At 46.2% G+C, this 22099-nt stretch overlaps 1 protein-coding gene across 7 annotated transcripts in view; it reads left to right on the forward strand.

Annotated features, from left to right (window-relative positions):
- Nucleotides 1-22099, forward strand: part of caskin1 (CASK interacting protein 1) — a 58562-nt gene that overhangs the window by 11302 nt on the left and 25161 nt on the right. For all 7 annotated transcript variants that reach the window (XM_062407526.1, XM_062407529.1, XM_062407531.1 and 4 more), the window contains exons 2-4: nt 16754-16805; nt 20614-20711; nt 20819-20964. In XM_062407526.1, the coding sequence (XP_062263510.1) occupies nt 16754-16805; nt 20614-20711; nt 20819-20964 (296 nt within the window). The remainder of the gene's footprint in view (nt 1-16753; nt 16806-20613; nt 20712-20818; nt 20965-22099) is intronic.

The raw sequence follows: 22099 nt of genomic DNA on the forward strand, positions 1-22099 counted from the left end.
TCAATGAATCAGGGAATCAGTGAATCAATGAATCAGTGAATCAGTGAATCAGTGAATCAATGAATCAATGAATCAATGAATCAATGAATCAGTGAATCAATGAATCAGTGAATAAGTGAATCAATGAATCAGTGAATCAATGAATCAGTGAATCAGTGAATCAGTGAATCAATGAATCAGTGAATCAGTGAATCAGTGAATCAATGAATCAATGAATCAGTGAATCAATGAATCAGTGAATCAGTGAATCAGTGAATCAATGAATCAGTGAATCAGTGAATCAGTGAATCAATGAATCAATGAATCAGTGAATCAGTGAGCTGCTGCTGCTGACGCTGCGTGATATCAGCTCATCACACGCTCCAGTGGACTCACAGTTAGTTCAGAGCCTGTCACCTCCTCCTCCCCCCCGAACCAACCAATCAGAGACCTCGTGCTTATTCACCGATTTCCATCTGATAATGGTCGGGCCAATCAAAAGCTTTTATTTAGGATGACATTGACCCTTAATGGCGTCCAGTTCTATTTCACAAATAGACGTGAAAGTAATGTTGTTATAAAACTGCAGAACAAGAATTTAACAATTAGAGCTCAAACTGAAGAAAAACCTTGAAGGTGTTCATTTGATTTAAAGCTTTGTGACAAATACTTATTTATTATATGAATTTATAATAAATCTAATTAATTGATGAAGTATTAATTTAAGAAACAGTCTCTCCATCAACCTTTTTTCAACACAGCAACCTCTACACTTCTTTCCACCTCTCTCTCTTTTCAGCCTCCCCTGCACAACCCCGCCCCCCCCCCCCCCCCCCCCCCCTTCCTGACCTCATTTTAGTTCTGAGGCTCTGGCCGAGTTTTGGCCTCAGCTGATATTTTTAGGTATAAATATCATCACATTCATTTTTACTGTAGAACGTCACGTTCCAGCAGAGCGACGGTTCGATTCCCTGGAACCGGAGCAAACGTCTCCAAACGCTGGTGCTGATGATTTATTGATGTTTTTAAATGCAACATGTAGCGGCTTCAATAAAAGATCAATGTTGAGCTGATCTGTCTTTAATCTCCTCTTCCTCTTCTTCTTCATTCCCTCTTTTCATTCATCCACTTCTTCATCCCTCCATCATTTCTCCTTTTCCCTCATTACTCATCTCAACATTCGTGTCCTTGTTTCCCAGCAGTGAGACAGAAATAGTTCTCTACCGAGTACCAGTAGTCAACTGGAATAGATCCATACCAGGACCTCAGTGTGTGTGTGTTTGTGTATGTGTGTGTGTGTGTGTGTCTCTGGGCGTTCTCTGTTAGAAACCTGACATTTACACTCGCAGGAGGAGGATGCACCATCTTGCACATCTAACCCATCCTAAACTTCTCCTGCTCTCTCTCTCGCTCCCACACTTTCATTTTAATACCAGACTATTTTAAGTTGAGTTATTTTTGTATTAGAATATGCAGGTCAGTTGTGTTTTGATTCACTCTTTATATATCACCCTGTCTTTATATATCACCCTTTTATATATTACACTGTCTTTATATATCAGCCGGTCTGCACAATCTAAGCTTTAGAGGGGAAAGGCCTTAGCACTTTAACTTTTATGTATTTATCAATATATATGTCTCAGTGAAAGGTGTATAGAGCTTTATATATCTTTATTTCAGTCTTTAGTTTAGTTTATTTCACACAACATGAACACAAAACACATGAATTAATATTTAAATACATGTGGATGTGGAAGAAACCAGTAATAGCTTCTATGAAAACCCAAATACAACAAAAACATGAAATACAATCTATAGGAAATCTTCAACACAGACTATAAAAAAGAAAAGTGGACATATTTTAGTTTAACAGAAATATTTCTGTATCCAACCGTAATTAAAAGATTTCCAAAATGATGTCATGCGCGGTGAGGTCATAGGATTCAGGTCCACACCCTCATCACCAGATTCTTCAGATCACATTGAAAACTTCTCATAATGACTAACGTGTACTGAAATGTGTTTTATTGTTTGATGCTTCAGGAATTAATACGCAAAGACACACGCCTGCTCAAACACACTCTTTGTTAATTATGTGAGTATAGTGGCTGGGTAATTTTCTGCTGGGTAATTGATCTGCACAATGATCAGAGGTACACACACACACCTGCTACACACCCACACACACACACAGATCCAGTGTTGAATCAGTGCAGCCTGGTTTATGAGCTAAATTAAGAGTCACATCTGAGTCTCTCTGCAGAATTGGACGCTCTGATTGTTCCGGGACCGCTGATGTCACTGTCACGTGTAATATGTGTTGTTTGTGTGTGTGTGTGTTTGTGTGCAAGTTATTACATTTTCCCAATTGAGTGTTACCCTGAACAGCAATTATCTAACTCTAATGCTCAGTCAGGCTTTGGATTTCCGCTAATGTTGAAGTGTTGTTCATGGAGCTGGAGAGAGACACTCCACATTTAAATAGAAGGCGTATTTTTATTTAACTGTTTCAACACAAAAAGAAGGAGAGTGTTGTTAGAGGTGTGTTGGTCCGGTGCTGGTGTTGGTCCGGTGCTGGTTTTGGTCCGGTGCTGGTGTTGGTCCGGTGATGGTGTTGGTCCGGTGCTGCTGTTGGTCCGGTGCTGGTGTTGGTCCGGTGCTCGTGGAACCACAGTTCAGAGAGAGCAGAAACGCTTGAACATTAGAAAATGCTCCTTCACAAGTACAATTTGAATGCTTGAGAATTTTGAGACAAAATAAACGCCATACAATTTGAGCAAAGATAATTCCTCCAGTAAATTAGTTTGTAGTTTTTGGTCGAGACGTCTTCAGGCAGGATTTCATATCTGCAGGACATTTGAGCTTCACTTCTGGACGGTGGGAGGAAGTGGAGACACATCGTCTCTCTTTATTTACAGTAGACGCTTAACGATCGATTCCTTGTGTTTGCCTCTTCGTGAACATGCATTGTTGGTTTATTGTGTGCATCGCGTGTGTGTCTGTGTCTGTGTGTGAGTGGGGAAGGGGTTAACTTAGCGCTGGCGGTTTTCCAGAGCCTGAGAGTGGGAGATAACAGGGAGCTGCTCGGAAAGGGAGTAAGAGGATGACAGAGAGAGGCACTGGAAAAGTAGCCAGGAGAGAAAAAGGAAACTGCAGTTTGCAGGCCAACCCGGTGTGATGGTGTGAGAAGATGAGGGAGAGAGAGACGAGAGAAGAATGTGAAAGAGAGAGAGTACGGGAAGAGGAGGAGGAGGAGGAGGAGGGAAGAGAGGATTAGAAAAGGGAGAAGAGGTAGAGATGAGAGCAGCGGAGGATGGGAAGAGGAGAACCCTCGACAGAAGAGGGAGGAGGAGAAGTGTGGATCTGGAGGAGGGTGTTTGTCGTGACTCATGCCCAGGAAAGCTGCCCGCTGCTGGGGGAACCGCTCACTGAGAGTCCCAGGCTTCTAAAGGCCTCCTGGAGGTGTGTGAGGTCAGCGGGGAGAAGAGGGACAGACAGACGGACGGACAGAGGTCAAAGTGAAACTGGGACACAACTGTCCTCTTCCTCTCCTCCTCCTCCTCCTCCCTTTTTCTTCCTCTCCTCTTGTCTCGTTCCTCTCAAATCCCTTGTTTCTACTCCTCTTCCTCTCCTCTTTCTTCCTCCTCCCATCTCATCTCTTGGCTTTCCTTTTGTCTCCTCTCTCTCGTCCTCTCCTCTTCCTCTTCTCTTCCTCTCCTTTTTCTTCCTCTCCTTCCCTCCTCTCATCTCATCTCTTGGCTTTCCTTTTGTCTCCTCTCTCTCGTCCTCTCATTTCCTCTCCTCATCCTCTTCATCTACTTTCCTCTTCCTCTTCTATTCCTCTCCTCTTTCTTCCTCTCCTTCCCTCCTCCCATCTCGTCTCTTGGCGTTCCTTTTGTCTCCTCTCTCTCGTCCTCTCATCTTCTCTACTCTCCTCTCCTCTCCTCCTCCTCTTCTCTTACTCTCCTCTTCCTTTTCTCTTACTCTCCTCTTCCTCTTCTCTTACTATCCTCTTGTTCCTCTCGTTTCCCCTTGTTTCTACTCCTCTTCCGCCCCTCTTTCTTCCTCTCCTTGCCTCCTTCCCTCCTCCCATCTCCCGTCCTCTCATCTCCTCTCCTCTCCTCTTCTTTTTCTTCTACTCTCCTCTTCCTCTTCTCTTCCTCTGCTCTTCTTCTCGTCTCCTCTCGTCTCCTCTCGTTCCTCTCGTTTCCCCTTGTTTCTACTCCTCTTCCACTCCTCTTTCTTCCTCTCCTTGCCGCCTTCCCTCCTTCCATCTCTCTCGTCCTCTCATCTCCTCTCCTCTTCCTCTCCTCTTTCTCTTCTCTTACTATACTCTCGTTCCTCTCGTTTCCCCTTGTTTCTACTCCTCTTCCACTCCTCTTTCTTCCTCGCCTTGCCTCCTTCCCTCCTCCCATCTCTCTCATCCTCTCATCTCCTCTCCTCTCTCAGTAAAGCCTTACACACACACACATTTGTTCGGCTTTATTAATATCCCGGGGCTAACGAGCATTACGTGAAAGGTTGTACACGTTTTTATTTTTTACATCTCACTCCATCTCTATTTTGGTCTTTCCATCTCACTCACTCTCTCCATTTCACCTCCCCCTCTCCTCGCCCTCTCCTCCTCTCACAGTCTAAATGTGGTGAACAGTCACGATACTCCACAACCGCGCGAGCCCACGCTGGTCGCTCATCGGAGAGAAGAGGGGATGGAAGGAGGGAGGAGAAAGAGGAGATATCCACAGTGGATGGGAGGAAGCTGAGAGGAGGAGGAAACCAGCAGGAGGAGGTGGACTTGTTGTTGTTGTGTTTCCAGCTTGCAGCTCGGAGTCTGTTCTCTAATCCAGCGCCGGCTTATTCTCGGCCTTGTGCTGAATTTGTCACCTCCTTCCCCCATCTCACTTCTACTCCTCCCCGCTCAGCCTCCAGCGTATTCTCCTCCTTCTCCTCCTCTTCTCCTCCTCTTCTCCTCCTCTTCTCTTCTGTGCTGTGCTTCAGGAACATTTACACACCTTCGTCTATTTGCTTTTTATCTGGCAGCAAACTGGGGATTTGAGTGAATAGAGTGAACATTAGCATTTAGACCAAAGTACCACTGGGCTTGATTGTAGTGTGTTTCCACTCAGTGAGTGTGTCTGTGTGTGTCTCTTGTTTACTAGACAACACACACAAACATTACAATCAATGCAATTCTCATTAACACACTTTAAAGCACAATTAAGGCCTAAAAATCAGATGATTAAATTCTAGACTGAGTAGAAACTCTGCTGTAAGGAGGATTGACCTCGTGACCCCTTGACCTTTCACCTCAGGTGGAAATGTCTCCTGCAGCAATTCTTCATTTTAAAAAGCAGCTGCTTGAATTCTCCTGTAGTTTTATAAGAAATGGGACGTTGCTGTAGGACAACACGTGATCTCTGTTTATCTGTCTGTGTTGTTTAACATCACTTCAGTACAACAGAGTCGCTGCCTTCAGCTTCTCCTGCGATGATCAGAGCAGAGGGGACAACACTTACAGCTGTACACACACACACACACACACACACACACACACACACACACACACACACAGATAGATACACAACCCCCCCAATCCAGGCAATTACCCTGTTCGGCTGCTTAAAACGTTGTGTGAAAGGTCGGAGGCCTATCTGTGCAGCTCAGGGCCTGATGCTGTCAGTAGCAGATTCACACAACAACAACAACAATAACAACAACATGTGACCCTGGCTTTTAGTTTGACAGCAGCGGTGATCAACACACTGTGACAGAAGTGTAGCTGCGTGTGCGTAGATTGTGAGACTAAACAAACGCCTTCATGCTTTGAAATCAACGAATCAAAGAGATTAACTTACTTCACCGTGACGGCCTCTCGTCCTCGGGGGGGGGAACATGGCGTCTCTCACTTGGACTCTCCAGGTCCTCAGCTGCCAGCGTCCGTCCCAGACGTCTTCACTGAGCCGACAGGACGACTCGATGGAGTGGAATCATCTGAGCCCAGAGAGCAGCTGGACATCGAGGAGCGACTGACCAACTAAACATCCCCACGAAGAAGTGATGGTTTTAAACTACAGACCCGTTGTACAACAAGCATCTGGAAAGACATGATCCATAATATTCCTGATAGATTTATCGATAAGCAAACAGGCGCTGGACCCTTCACTTCATTTGGGCTCAGGACCCAGATGAATTATTGCACTGGATGATTCAGACAGTATATCAGGTTTCTGAGGACAGGAGCTGACGGAGCAGGAAATCTTCCCTCCTCATCCCGGTGAATGAATTACTGAGAAATGCAGCTTCAGCATCCTCCTCTGGATGGGTTAGAACAAACTGACCCAGATCTACTGTCAACTGCACATCTCACACAAAGTCAGGTTTTCAAGTTAGAAACACGACAACGTCTACGCAACCCTGAACCTGTGGAAGCAGGTTTGTGTTCTCTTCTTATTTCATCATCATTCAGGGTTTTGTGCTGTTTTTTATTCATGAATCCCATTTTTTGAATAAATCTGGTTTGAACTGATCTCTGTGGTAGAAGAGATGGTGGCACGGTGGTGCGGTGGTTAGCCCAGCAAGACGGTTTGAATCCCAGAGGATAAGAGGTTCAGATGATGGACTCACAGTTTCTAGTCTGAGTCCAAGAGGGTCTGGACATCTTTGATTCTTCATTCCCGACCCAGAGAGAACAAACGGGGACTAGTCAGAGGATCTCAGGCTCTGACGGTAGAAGTGGAGAGTTAGTGATTAGAATCTGTTAATTGAAGATCAGGTCTGAGGAGACAGAGACGTCATTCAAGAGGAGCAGCTGAGAATCAAGGAGAATGGAGCAGAACCACTGAGAGTGAAAACCAGACAAGAGAGAAAAGAGCAGCAGTGAAAACAGAGCGACAGGCGGAGGACGCTCTCTCTCTACAGCAGACACATGCTCCCTATTGATCACTGAGACATGTGACTGTCCCCGGGGTCGCAGGGTCTCCTGTAAGCCCCCCCCCCCCGGCTGCCAGCATGCTCTTCTGTCTGCGTGGGCGCCGTCACGCCGTCTGTGTGTCTCAGTGCGTTAAGCATTCAGGGATCGGATGTGTTGCTGTGACTGCACCTCGTTGTGTTGAAGTGTTTTTCAGGCTAAACAAGGTCAGATGTGAAATGACAATCACGCTGAAGTGTGTTTGTGTATGTGTGTGTGTGTGTGTGTGGAGGGGGGGGATTTCATTATATGTTACAAAATCATAAATGGCTTCAACAGGCTGTCAAGGTTTTCCTCCGGGTCTTCACAGAAGCACAGGGACACTTATTTTTGAAGCACAGCTAAATAGAATTACTCTCAATCTGTCTGTTCCGGGCCAGGATATTTGAACAACCACTAATCAAATATAATGATATATATATAATATAATATAATATAATATGAGATTTCTCTTTGCACAATCATCTTCCTCATGATTTCAGCTTCTAAATCGAATCAAACCTGAAGTGGAGAAACGTCTCCATTCAGTCCCGTGTCCTCGACTCCACGTTAATCAGAAACGTTGAATGTCAATTTCCAGTTCAGGACGTTGCATCATCGGGGGATTTTTTACCACAACATCAAATCACACAAACCATCTACACACTCGACTTGTGTTTGTCGTCCGGGAGATGACCTTGATAACCGGCGTGGAAGCGGTTGCTAGGTAACTGTCGGTGTATCTACGTGTGTGGCGGTTAAAACGCCGCCGGCACAAAAAGTCTCACGAGCAAAGATAATCAATTCCTGCAAAACATATTTCATCTCCTCAGCAGCAGGGTCCACCTGGAAGCGTCCTGCTGCTGCTGCTGCTGCTGGTGGAGGTGGAGCTGAGCCTCCACCAGCTCAGAGGTGGAGCTTCATAATGAGACCTCTGTTGGATTAGAATCAGTTTGAGGTAGAACACGATGAAGGAGAACGTCAAGAACTTTAATGTGTAAATAATGATGCTCGGGTCGGATGACAGTCGAAAACACGTCTCTGGTTTCAGGACGACTTCAGCTGCATTCAGACGAGAGACACGATTGGCTGATAGAACATTACATCATATTTCCTTTGACATGATAAAGAGCAAAGTCTAAAGCATCATTACGTCCACTTTGATTTATGTGAGATAGATAAGCTGCTCATTGTCTCTGGGTTCTTATTTATCCTCAAGACGAGGACGAGGACGAGGAAGAGGAACCAAACCCCCCTCGTCCTCTTGTCCCTCCCCCTCTCTGCTGTAATGATGGTCAGTTCAAACACATCAAGGTCAACAAGACGCCGTGTGTGACCTCCCAGCTCTGTTCAGCTCATCTCACTGCTCCATTCTGAAGAAGTGAGCGTCTCTGGTGGTGAAGTTTCAGAGTTGTCTCGATGAGTTCAGATCCCCGTCCTGCTCCTGAATCCATGGAGACAGGCTCCCCTGGTGGTTGAGTGTGTGTGGTCAGCGCCGGGGTTAGAGTTTCATGTGTTAAAAAATAGCAGCTTATAATGGAAAGAGACCCACTGTTCTGGTAAAGGTCTTCACCGCACCACAGGCCGCTGCTGCCACCACCACAACACACTCATCTGCTTCCCTGTCCTTCCACTTTAGACACTTTGGCTCCAAAAGAAGAATAAATAGAGACGTGGACGGGTTCGACTTGAAGGAGGTCAAGTGTCTAGAGCCTGAAGGGAAGATGGAGCGTCTGTGTTCTCACTGTTTTATAACAATGTCCAAAGTGAAGTCACTGTTTTTCAGTGTCTCTGATTGGATGGTTCCATCTCTAGATTGTGAATCAAACAGGTGATCAGCGAAGGAGGATGAGTCATCTTCACAAATCTAAAAACACACAGCTGAATAACATACGTATTAAAACACCCTCAAATATTATCATGCACATGAATTTAGACTCAGTTTTTCTCTTGAAAGGTTGAAAATATCAGACACTGGTGAAAACCTTGGTGCAGATCATGATATAGTTTAGCAGCAGTGATGCGTCTCAGTCTGCTGCACTGATTGGTTTGTCTCGTCCTCATTTCCTGTGTCCGTGTCTCTTCCTGTCCCAGCGTCTCTGTCTCTTTCCCTCTGACGCTCCTCAATCCATTTGGAAACTTTCTCCGGTCTAATTCAATCACCGCACATCCTGTTAACCTGCTTCTGAAGTCACATGTGTGTGTGTCTGTGTGTTAGTGTGATTGTGTGTGTGTGTCTCTGTGTCTCTGTGTGTGTGTGTGTGTTCAGCTGAGCAAATATGGATCGGCAGCTCGGAGCTAATCACTACTCGTCATCCTGTTCCGTGCACTTTGCCAACTGCTGTGCACACAAACACACAAACACACACACAACAACACTGTGAACCTGCAGGCTGTTGCAACATCTACACACAAAGTGGCTGTAACTTGGTTTGAAACATGGATTTAAGATATAAGATGACTTGTTTGTACATTCATATCTAAGAGTTGAATATAACAACAATAGTGCTCCTGCTCTTTCACATCCATTAAGGAAATGAAAGTGCACGACACGATGAAATGGAACGGTGTTCATTTATTGACCCTTTTCTGAAACTCGGGCTCTTTCACTGCTGCTGCTGTGTTTTATTCAGATAAGTGCACGTTGCCTCACATTAGTCTTTCTCACTGGATTCAAATGGAAGCTCTTCATTTAGCCACAGAAGTGAACAGAGCAACATTAAGACTTCCACTTGTAACCCAGAGCTGCTTATTCATTTACTGGGATTACAGAGTTCAACACAATGGTTCCACAAGTTTAAATCCCATTTCTAAAAAAGAGATTCTGATTATCAGCCATAATGTTTTAACCATCCTAGTAGATTCACCACAAGCTACCAGATTGTAAACCATTCTGTTTGATCTACTGCATTTCAATGTACTGGGGAGGAACCACACTACCCACAATCCTCAGGTGTAATAGAGGCGGCTGTGATTAGTGCAGCTCGCTGTTACCTTTTCCTTTATTCTGTTTTCAAATATTAGTTTTAGCTCGATTCATCTCGAAGCTGCTCGGCCTGGTTCCGGGTTTTAAACTCTTCTATCAGGATTTATGGAAACGACAACAGAGAAACTGGAGAAAGGAGAAATTTACTCCCTGAATCCAGAGCTGCTCTAAAAGTGGCTGCTCACTGTGACGCTCTGTAGTTACTCTGGAAAGACGAGCCTGCAGGACATTAGGTCAAATCTGCGAGTCGACTCTGTTTCACTTCCTGATTCCTGACGTGTGCAGGCAACGTGACCGCACATGACCCAAACTCTCACATGGACAGGAAGGGAGAGACAAAAGGGAAGGAAAGGCAGCACTGTAGGGAGGAGAGGAAAAGAGGAAGGGAGGAAGGATGTAAGGAGAGAGGAGAGGAAGAGGAGGAGAATCAGAGAGGAAAGGAGGCAGATATGGAAGAGAGGAAGAAAAAACGGGATTCATTGATCATGCAGGTATAATGGAAGAAGAAAGATGGGTCGCTCTGTTGGCTTCATCAGTTAGTCACACACAAACACACACACACACACACACACACACACACACACACACACACACACACACACACACACACACACACACACACACACACACACACACACACACTCCCACTTCCTTCATCCTGTGTTTTCTTTCCGTGCACTCTGATCCTCCCTTCTCTGTCGGAGGCCTCAGAAACAGATGTGCCAGGATCACACGTGTGAGGGAGCACAGAAGTGTCTCAGTGTTTGTGTGCGTGTGTGTATGTGTGTGTGTGCATGTGCGTGTGTGTGTTGGGTGTGTGTGGGTGTGTGTGTGTGTGTGTGAGCTAGCCAGGGTGTATGTATTTATAGTAAATGAATTCAGCTTGCTGCACCTCTGACTTCCTGTGGCACGCTCTGAACAATGCTCATCTGTGTGTGCGAGTGTGTGTGCATGCTTGTGTGTGTGTGTGTGTGTGTGTGTGTGTGTGTGTTGGCTACGTGCACTCTTTGTTGTCACATGTGTTTATGATGTTGTTGTGTTGACATTCCAAGTATGTGTTTACGTGTTGCGATGCGTCCATCATGTGACGTCATCCAGTCTGACAGAATGCAATTATTGACCTGTCTCTTTCCCATGATGCACCTGTCAATCAATGGAATGGTCTGGGATCAGTTAACGAGCAGAGGAGAAGACGTGTGTTCTGATCGCTCGCTCATCGGTTTTTAAAAATTACTGAATGTTTCTAAACTTTGTCTGAAACGATTTTTGGGCCGATGCTGAAACACTGATTTGATTTTCAACATTTCAACATTGGGCAAACTTTAACACTGATGCTAATATGTTCATAATTTGTATACGTATCTGATTAATAAAGTCAGCTTCATGTTCTCTAACCTTTCATTTGGGAGCTGTGCATTGAAACTATCTGAGACCTGATGAGTTCAGACAGATTCCACCTCGTCCACTGGACAGCGACACGTCAGAGACACAGTTATTATGAAATGAACATTCTGTGATTTCTATTAATCAAAAGTAATTAATGATTGAACAGTAACTGAGCTCAGCTGATCTGGGACCAGGTGCCGGCTGAACGTCTCCATCACGACTCTTGTTCACTCACAGTCACTCTGGAAGAAGCAGATGTTGCACACACACACACACACACACACAAGCACAAACACACACACACACACACACACTGTCACTACTGTCACTACACTAATGTGACTCTCTCTCTCTCTCTCTCTCTCTCTCTCTCTCTCTATCCGTGTGTGTGTGTGTGAACATTTGTGTCCCTGCATGTGATTCATCTTTGTGTTACGTTGTGTGTACAACACACTACTCCATGTGTAGGCAGAGCAGGAGGATGCTTGTTGCCTGGCAACCATCTCTACGCAACCCATTGGTCCTTTGTGCGCTTGTGTGCGAGTGTGTGTGTGTGTGTGTGTGTGTGTGCTTGTGGGTGTGTGTGTGTGTGTGTTATGCTGCAGGCTGAGGTTTTGCAGCAACATCATGAAATCAGTATTTTCCCAGAGTTCTGCTGCGGCAGGCTACAAAATAGTGAAGTGATTCGGTGTGTGTGTGTGTGTGTGTGTGTGTGTGTGTGTGTGTGTGTGTCTCTGTTTAGGTGAAGGCTTCACTCAGTTGCTTTGAATTTGGATTCATTGTGATATTGGATCCATCATCTATATTTGAAAAAAGAATATATATATCATGTCATGGATTTCAGGTCGAATCCCCCCCCCCCCCCGATCTGTTTCTGTCTGAGCGGTTCTTACTGGGAAGGAAGCAGCAGCAGATGTGGAGCCAACCCCAGAATGACTCCCAGTTCCTGCTGCTACACACCATCCCTGCCTGCTCTCACTATTTGGCAGGACGCTGGACTTCCAGCTGTGCTGCACATTTGATCTGTGAACGTTTGATTCTCTCTGGATGCAAAGTGCTTGTTTAGTTTGAAACAGAGTCCAGTGTTCAGCTTGTAAAGCAGCGTCAGATTTAAAAGAGAAGCAGGAGGTGTGAGTGTGTAAACATGTTGTTGAGTGTATGCTCAGTTTATGAGCATTTTAATGACAAAGGGTCTGTGAGCGTGTGTGTGTGTCTGTGTGTGTCTGTGTGTGAGCCAGGAGCAGATGGTGTGTGTGTGCGCTACCTGCTCAGAGAGCTTTGAGCAGGAAGAGTTGAGGAAGCCGAGAGGGTCAATGGAGATCAAACAGCTCCTGCAGCTCCCATGTTCACACTGACACACACGTACGCACACGTACGCACACACACACACAGACACACACAGACACACACTCGCAGGTCATCCGTCTGGTTGTATTTACATGCAAACTGATTATTATTGCTAATTATTTATATTGAGACATCAGAGCTACAGACTGCAGTGCATGTGTGTTTGGTTTGGTCACTGTGTGTGTGTGTATGTGTATGTGTGTGTGTGTGTGAGTGTGAGTGTGAGTGTGTGTGTGTGTGCATACATCTGGCAGGCAGAGCATGATGTTGGCAGAGCTCCTCTTCTTACCCGCTCTGTCCTTATATGATGTCTTTTACAAAGCCTCTGTCCTTATTTGATGGCAGGGGGGGGGGGGGGGGGGGGGGGTGCAGCTCTGTATTTTAATGATGTCAGAAAAGAGGGGGGGGGGTGTCCAAAGCAAAACAAGACGCTCGAGCAGACATGAGCACACAGGCAGGAGGAAGAGAGATGAATGCAACAGGCGTCCAATCACAGAGCTTGAAATCTCAAACCGGAGCCTCACGTGAAGCATTCAGACTTTTAGATGAATTTCTGAAACTGATTCATGGTTTCAAGCAGATGAAACAGAGAACCTTATGAGAGGTTAAACCAACAGGAGGTTCTGGTTAAAAGCCTTTCTGACTTCTGCTGGGTGAACAGGGAGTCAGCCTGAATAAAGCAGGAGGAGGTTTAAACACGGCTCCTGCTACAACTGCTGCCAGAGTCGGTTCAGGGCGTCAGTCGAGGAAGGAAACGACTTCACTGAAGAGAAGGTGAAGAGGAAGAGAGGGAGCGGGGAGAGAGGAGGGGAGGTGGGGACAGATCGATCAGAGCCAAGACAACAGGTCCACTTTCAAAAAGCTCTCCAGAGTCCTGTGCACGGTTTTCCATCCTCACTGCCAGAGAGAGAGAGAGAGAGAGAGAGAGAGAGAGAGAGAGAGAGAGAGAGAGAGAGGGAGAGAGGGGAAGGATCCTCTCCTCTCCTCTCCTCTCCTCTCCTCCTCCTGTAGAAGTCGTCTTCACTCTCGTCTCGATTGTCCCCAGGAGAGACATCACATGACAGTGAAGCTTATCATGAAAAGCCTGGATGTTGTTTTCTTCTTCTCCCGTGAGGAGCAGATCAGTCCATATTTGCAGAGCGTAGAAAAACAAGATAATCTTCAAGAAATGTTCCCCTCAAACAACTCATCCTCTCTGGTGTTTAAGATATGAACATCTCTGACATTTTTAAACATGCGCTGCTGCCATTAAAGAGCCCCCCCCCCCTCACCTCTGACATTCAGCGGGCTGTGGTGACCGGCAGCGATCGATCCCCCGTCAGGAGAACAGAGCAGAGTGAACTGTGCTGTTGAACTCTCTCTGGGTCGGTGGTTCCGGTACCTCTCACACACACACACTCTGAAATGTCACCTACATAAATTGGGAGCCAACCTGTAAAGAGAAACTCGGACATGTGTAATAATGCAGGGGTCAACAGGTCGGCTCACTCTGGTGAAAACCTTCCTGCTGCATGAAATGTCAGATCTCTGGTTGTTCCTGAAATCTGCAGCTCCAGGCCGGAGGCACTGTGGATTTATTTTGACATGAATGTGTTAATTCATGTCCCCAGTATCTTGTGTTTACCCTGTGTGTATCTGGTGAGTGTGTGTGTGTGTGTGTGGGTGTGTACCGTTGGAGTGTGTGAAGAAGTGTGTCCTCAGCTGACTGTCCTCGTCCAATAACCATGGCTTCACTGTTTGTTGTGTCTGTTCTGCTGCTGCCCAGCGTCACCGAGCAGCACTGACGCAATAGAACAGACTTGTGTACCAGGTGTGTGTGTTTGTGTGTGTGTGTGCATAACCTTTGAATAGGGTAATATTACATATTTATGAACTACTAATTTTACTGATGTACTTACCTGTGTAGAAACATTAATGATTCACCATATGTGACTCACTCTGAGTTTAAACTCTTTACATTTAAGAAACTCATTCCAGTATTACACAATCTCTTACTTTGCATATATTAAAATCATTTAGATCATAAAGCTCCACAGACGCAGCCGTTGTCTTAGCGAGCTTCAAGTTCACGGAGTTCAGGGACGTTCCCTCTGAAGTACAGAGGTGCATTGTGGGACACGTGTGATGTTACAACGTTCCAGACGAGGCAGCCGGAGCAGAGAAGAGGATCCAAGGTGGAGTCTTCCTGTGACTCGTGAAAACCAGATGTGCCGACTGGAAAGTTTTACTCCCACTGGCTCGTGGTGAAGACACCATTAGAGTGAACCAGTGGATTTCTGTCCCGTTGTCCCGTTGTCCCGTTGTCCCGTGACAGACCAGGGTCACAGAGAGGCAGGGGTCACATCTGATGACGTCATGGGGTCAAGAGGTCAAGAGGTCAGGGCCGGCTCCTGCTGGACAGATGTGGACGACCCTAAACAAAGACGGGTCTGTGGGTGGGTTGTCTTCTCTGGGAGGGAAACGTTTGATGGAGCTTATCAACCCGTCTCCAGACATGAGCTCCTGGAGAAGGTCCTCACAGCTCACACGTGAAGAACACACACATCACTGGGCAGGAGAACCTCTGGAGAACCTCTGGAGAACCTCAGGAGAACCTCTGGAGAACCTCTGGAGACTCTGACTCTGACATTTGTGTCCTCGCCCCTCGGAGATTGTGTGGATTTCAGTGCAGCTTCAGCTTCCGTCTCTTTTCTCTCATCACAAGGACGTCACATTTGAACTCTACACACATGAGTGTAGCTGCAGTGTGTGTGTGTGTCAGTGGATGCAGATCAGGTTGTGTTGGCGTTGGGAGTGAGTCCCTGGATCCAGTGGCCAGAAATAGTCTGTTAGGAAATCAATGTTTCTCTGAGTGGCGCTGGGAGCTGTCTCCTCCACAATAGAGGGACTGTCCTGTTCCCTGCACCCTGGAGGGAGTGAGTGTGTGTGTGTGTGTGTGTGTGTGTGTGTGTGTGTGTGTGTGTGTGTGTGTGTGTGTGTGTGTCTGTGTGTGTGTCTGTGTGTGTGTGTGTGTGTGTGTCTGTGTGTGTGTGTGTGTGTGTGTCTGTGTGTGTGTGGAAAGAGAGAGAGTGCAGGCTCACAGTTCACAGTCCTCAGTTCTGCATCATCAGGAGACATAAAAACTGAAAACGACAACTGTGTGTGTGTCGTTGTGTTGATGAACATGATACAAACATCTTGTACTTTCTGACGTCGTCTCTCTGTGAGAACATCGAAGCTGAGCTCTGAGGCTTCGTCATGTCAAACCTGAAGTGTCACATCATGTCAAAGTCAGATTGAGATTGTTCACCAGGCGAGTGAGTGGATCTGTGAGAGAGAGAGAGAGAGAGAGAGAGAGAGAGAGAGAGAGAGAGAGAGAGAGAGAGAGAGGAGAGAGAGAGAGAGAGAGTGGGAGAGAGAGAGACATTCAAACCTTCATGTTAGTCCTGTTATTTAAAGCTAAACTACCATCTGCTCTCTGTGTGTACGTCTGATTAAAGTTTACATTTATTTAAATAATAATTAAGAGAACAAGGGGGATTTATCAAACAGGTTTTCAGTCCCAGTGCTGGTGAGTGATTGTGCACACGACAACATATCATAGGAAGATTTTGACATGCAAAAATAAATACATATTTATGTGCTGATATCTGTGAGTGTGGAATTTGCTGCAGCTTCACTGAATTCAAGGAAACTGTTGTCATGGGGGAAATATCTCGTTTTTTATCTTGAGACAAAATGTACAATGAAGGTATTCAGCTCTTTTTTCTTTATTTGGTGTTTCCAGTCCCATTCATGTTAAAGGACTCTAACCAGTAAACCCAGTAGCAGGCAGGCTCTGAGTGATGTCACTCTGAATGACACACATTATCACCACGGGAGCCTGAAGTCGAGGAAACGAAACTCCTTCCTCCAAACAGCAGGCGAGGAAACACGACACCGACATGCGTGTTTCATTCAGAGGAGAAAGAACGAGTGACAGATGTCGCCTCACGTCCTCGAAGACAGATTCTCAACATAAACAATAAACTGTGTTATATCATAAAAAAAGACATCGACCTGGACGTGTCGCCCCCCCCCCCCCATCCCCGAGAAAAATCCATTCACGTTCCTCTGTGTTTGTGTTTCAGAACTTCTCGGTTCTGCAAAGAAAGTCAACGTCAACTTCCAGGACACAGACGGGTGAGTTACCGTCTCTTACTCCTCCCACGTCACCTGTCAATCATTTCCATCGCTGTGTGTGGGTTGTCTCTGTGTACCACCCCCCCCCCACCCTCCTCTTCAACATCCACCCTCCCACTCTCTCCCAGACCCGCTCACATAGAATCGGTCTTATCAGGGATGTTTCACACTGCTCTACTCACATGTGTGTGTCTGTGTGTGTGTGTGTGTGCACAGTGTTAATGATATGATTTTATGACATCAATATTTGATTAATATCTCGTTGTGACCTCTTGCGTCACATTTGTTATTAAAAGCTTTTAAAATGACAGAACGTTAAAGTGAAGATCTGTGGCTCACACTCGTCAATCTGTTTTCACAAAGAGCTTTAGAGAGGGTGGCGTCCACAGATCCATCTCCAGCGGGGGGGAACTCAGGCCAAAGTTATAATTGTTGTGCCCCTGTTGTTTGGACAGAATCATCATCACAACACTTTTTCTTGAAATTGTATAAATGTGAGAACAAAAACGTCCGAGTCAGTTTCCAGAGTTCGAGTTTGAAACCAGCTTCAGAAGAATCCATGACACTGACTCTGTCCCACGTGCTCCTGGTGCACGTCCCTACTCCCCCCCCCCCCATTAATCCTGCACTTTGTCGTGTCCTCATCCATGATCCACGAGTGTTTGCACGACTAAAAGACAGACACACAAAACTGCTTCCACCAGCCCTCACACGAACAACTCAACCTGAGCTGAAAGAATCCAAACGCTGCAGAGAGAAGAGGTTTGTGTGAAGATGAAGATCAGAGAAGATCAGAGAAGATCCTCACAGAGCGGCTCAGTTTAATCTGATTAGTGTGTTTGCTGTTATTGCTTCTTTGCCTCTTAATTCCTCACCACAGAATCAACAGCTTCATGTGGCTGCTCGTGTTCATCCGCTGCACAAACAGATGGTGAAAACTGTTTGTGAAGGAAAACGCATGGATCATGTTAAACGTTAATCCATAACGAGCGTTTTCATTTCAGATTAATTTACTCCTCCTGTAAATCACTGGTAATGAAATCACTCTTTAGAACCAGCTCTGTAATTGGGATGTGTGTGTTTGTGTGTGTGTGTGTGTACTAAATAGAAATACTTAGGTAAGTGGTGTCAATCATGCGTTTTCGCAGAGTCATAAAAAAGCAGGTTATTAACAAAAGCTGGTCAGCATTTTAATGTTGTTAAGATAATTAGAAACCAGTCGTAGTAGTGGGAGAGTTGGTGGAGGGAGGGAGGTGATGGAGAGAGTAAATATGAAAGTAAACATCCACCTCCTCGTTCACTACACAACAGAAATGATACTGGTTCTCAATTAAACATGATAAAAACAGTAATAGTGATTTTACTAAACTTGCTCTTTGTTTTACAGAACGTGATATGAGACGTGACGAGCCGTCCTTTATATGAGATTACACCAAATAAGAAATAATGTGGTTAAACAAACAGGAAACAAACAGTTATACAATAAAATGTAATAGTCTGCACTTTATATCAGATTAGACAAAACAAGATATGAAAGACTGCAGACTCCAGATACATAAAATGGCGGCGATTGTATAATAATCTCAATAAATAGCAGATCAACAAAGAGGTGATTTAAAAAGAAAAGTTTTTCCTCTGTGCTCATCTGATGAGATGCTGTCAGCTGAGGGGGTTGTTCTTCCTCCTTCATCTTCTTCTTCACCACCAACGCGCTTCACATCAGTGTGACTCATCTTAACACACGGCTCAGGAAAGGTTTTATTATTAATGTGTGTGTGTGTGTGTGTGTGTGTGTCTGTGTGTGTGTGTGTGTTTTATGACCTGAAGAAACCTGGAGAGACACACATGTGCACAGGCTGACTGACAGACACTGATTAGCAAACAAAAGACATGTGATATATGAGCCACACACACAAACACACACGCACACACACACACACACACACACACAGACACACACGCACACAGAGGCTTATCTGAAGTGCACACCAGCAGATGGGAGAGAAGAGACATCGACTGTCTTCCTTCCTGTCCAGTGTGCGATTGTCGGAGCTGTGTGTTTCGTAAAGAATCTCTCATTACTGAAGATAGGTGTGTGTGTGTGTGTCTGTGTGTGTGGTAGATATGTGTGTGACAGTTGAAAGAGACTGGTGTAAAGATTTCTTACATGGTAATCATGCGGCAACAAAGCAGCGGACTGTGTGTGTTCGTGTGTGCGTGTGTGCGTGTGTGTGCGTGTGTGTGTGTGTGTGTGTGTGTGTCTGTGTGTGTGTATGTGTGTGTTACCTCCATCGCTCTCCCTGCATTTCCTGTCTGCAGTGAATCTACTGTAAGTTTAGAACAAAGGAAAGACGCCAAAGAAGAAGTATCACATCTGATTGTATACAGTATCTCACACCTTTTCTTACATTAAAGACACACATGTGATAAATGAAGAGAAATGAGAAATGAGGGGCGAGTGGGTAAGAGGAGAAGGAGGCTGGAGGAGAGAGAGGATGGAGCAGTGGAGGGAGGAGAAGAGAGGGATCTGGAGGGAGATGGAGAGACAGAGATGTGGAGGAGAAGTGGAGGGAGGAGAAGAGAGGGATCTGGAGGGAGATGGAGAGACAGAGATGTGGAGGAGAAGCGGAGGTATAAATATTGAATAGCAGGTTTTACTACTTGGCAAATGCGAGGGCTTCCCTGCCCCTCCCCCATACATGTACCCCACTGACACACTCTGCAGTGCTGTATTATTCAGGCCTGTGTAACTGTATCCCTGGTTAACCCTGCTGGGAGAGCGGGGGGGGCGGGGGGGGGGGGGGGCGTGAAGAAGTCATGAGATGCACAATTCAAACGAGAGATTAAAATCCCTGTTTCCTCTTCCTGTGATTCCTGGACATATTTTTGAAATGATTCCGATCAAATGTGATTTGTGTTGACAAGCGGAAAAACCAAACTCGACCTTTAGGAAATCAGTATCACGGTTTGTGCGGTCGGATTCTCTACACACACATACACAACACAAAACTGAAACTGATATTTCAGACCCATGGTGACCCAAGTACAACATTATAGAAACTTTATTTTACAGTGCTCTGAACAAGCTGTACTTTCTATCAAACTGCAAATAAAGTCTTTTAATAGACGGGAAACAAACACAGCTCTGCTCCAATACGATGTAAGAGAGGAACCTTCCAAACCAGAGGAGCCGGGGATCGAACTACCGACCCTCTGCTCGGTGGACGACCAGCTCCACCTCCTGAGCCACAGACGCCCACAAGCAATCTGTAGTGAATGAACCAGAGCATGTCACTGTGGGATACTGCACTGTTTAGTATGCTGCTCCACACACACACACACACACACACACACACACACACACACACACACCACACACACACACACACTCAGTTTCCTTTACATAAAATAACTCTTTTCATCTCCCCTCACCCCAACTTTGTCGCCTGCTCTTTTCCAGAAGATCCACATCAGACGTTTGGTTTTAATCCTCTGCTTCTAAAGCTCTTCGTCATGTTAAGCTTTTACATTATAACACGACATCACCACATGACACGCGTGTGTGTGCGTGTTTGTTTTTTATTGTGTGGTCTAGTTTTTACACGATTCTTTGGTCCAAACCTATCTTGAGTCTGGAGGCTTGGCATCTTAGAAAGGATGGTTAATAAGTAAATTCACAAATGTAACCCCAACGTGTGTGTGTGTTTGTGTGTGTCTTTGTGTGTGTGTGTGTGTGTGTGTGTGTGTTTGTGTGTGTCTTTGTGTGTGTGTGTGTGTGTGTGTGTGTGTGTGTGTGTGTGTACTGCAGGTTTTCTCCGCTGCATCATGCAGCCCTCAATGGGAACCTGGAGCTCATCTCTCTGCTGCTGGAGTCTCAGGCTGCTGTCGACATCAGAGACCAGAAAGGTGAGAGGGTAACACACCCCCATGCACCCCCAACACACACACACACACACACACACACACACATTTAAACACAGATAAAGTGTGTGTTCATGTGTGTGTCTGTGCAGGTATGCGGCCTCTGCATTACGCAGCCTGGCAGGGGAAGGCGGAGCCCATGAAGATGCTGCTGAAATCTGGTTCGTCCGTCAACGGCCAATCAGATGAAGGACAGATCCCTCTGCACCTGTCAGCGCAGCACGGCCACTACGACGTGGTGAGTGGCAGCGACAGAGAGACAGAGCGAGAGAGAGACAGAGAGACAGAGAGACAGAGAGACAGAGAGACAGAGAGACAGAGAGACAGAGAGACAGAGCGACAGAGAGACAGAGAGACAGAGAGTCAGAGAGACAGAGAGACAGAGCGACAGGGCGACAGGGCGACAGAGAGACAGAGAGACAGAGAGACAGAGAGACAGAGAGACAGAGAGACAGAGAGACAGAGAGACAGAGCGTCAGAGAGACAGAGAGACAGAGAGACAGAGAGACAGAGAGACAGAGAGACAGAGAGACAGAGCGTCAGAGAGACAGAGAGACAGAGCGTCAGAGAGACAGAGAGACAGAGCGTCAGAGAGACAGAGAGACAGAGCGTCAGAGAGACAGAGAGACAGAGAGACAGAGCGTCAGAGAGACAGAGAGACAGAGCGTCAGAGAGACAGAGAGACAGAGAGTCAGAGAGAAAGAGAGACAGAGAGACAGAGAGACAGAGCGACAGAGAGACAGAGAGACAGAGAGTCAGAGAGACAGAGAGACAGAGCGACAGAGCGACAGGGCGACAGAGAGACGGAGAGACAGAGAGACAGAGAGACAGAGCGACAGAGAGACAGAGAGACAGAGAGACAGAGAGACAGAGAGACAGAGCGTCAGAGAGACAGAGAGACAGAGAGACAGAGCGTCAGAGAGACAGAGAGACAGAGCGACAGAGAGACAGAGAGACAGAGAGACAGAGCGTCAGAGAGACAGAGAGACAGAGCGACAGAGCGACAGAGCGACAGAGAGACAGAGCGACAGAGCGACAGAGCGACAGAGAGACAGAGAGACAGAGCGTCAGAGAGACAGAGAGACAGAGCGACAGAGAGACAGAGAGACAGAGAGACAGAGAGACAGAGCGTCAGAGAGACAGAGAGACAGAGAGACAGAGCGACAGAGTGACAGCGACAGAGAGACAGAGAGACAGAGCGACAGAGCGTCAGAGAGACAGAGAGACAGAGCGTCAGAGAGACAGAGCGACAGAGTGACAGAGAGACAGAGAGACAGAGCGACAGAGCGACAGAGCGACAGAGAGACAGAGAGTCAGAGAGAAAGAGAGACAGAGAGACAGAGAGACAGAGCGACAGAGAGACAGAGAGACAG

The sequence above is a fragment of the Platichthys flesus genome, chromosome 16, assembly GCF_949316205.1.
Source record: "Platichthys flesus chromosome 16, fPlaFle2.1, whole genome shotgun sequence".
In the NCBI taxonomy this organism is placed as follows: Eukaryota; Metazoa; Chordata; class Actinopteri; order Pleuronectiformes; family Pleuronectidae; genus Platichthys; species Platichthys flesus.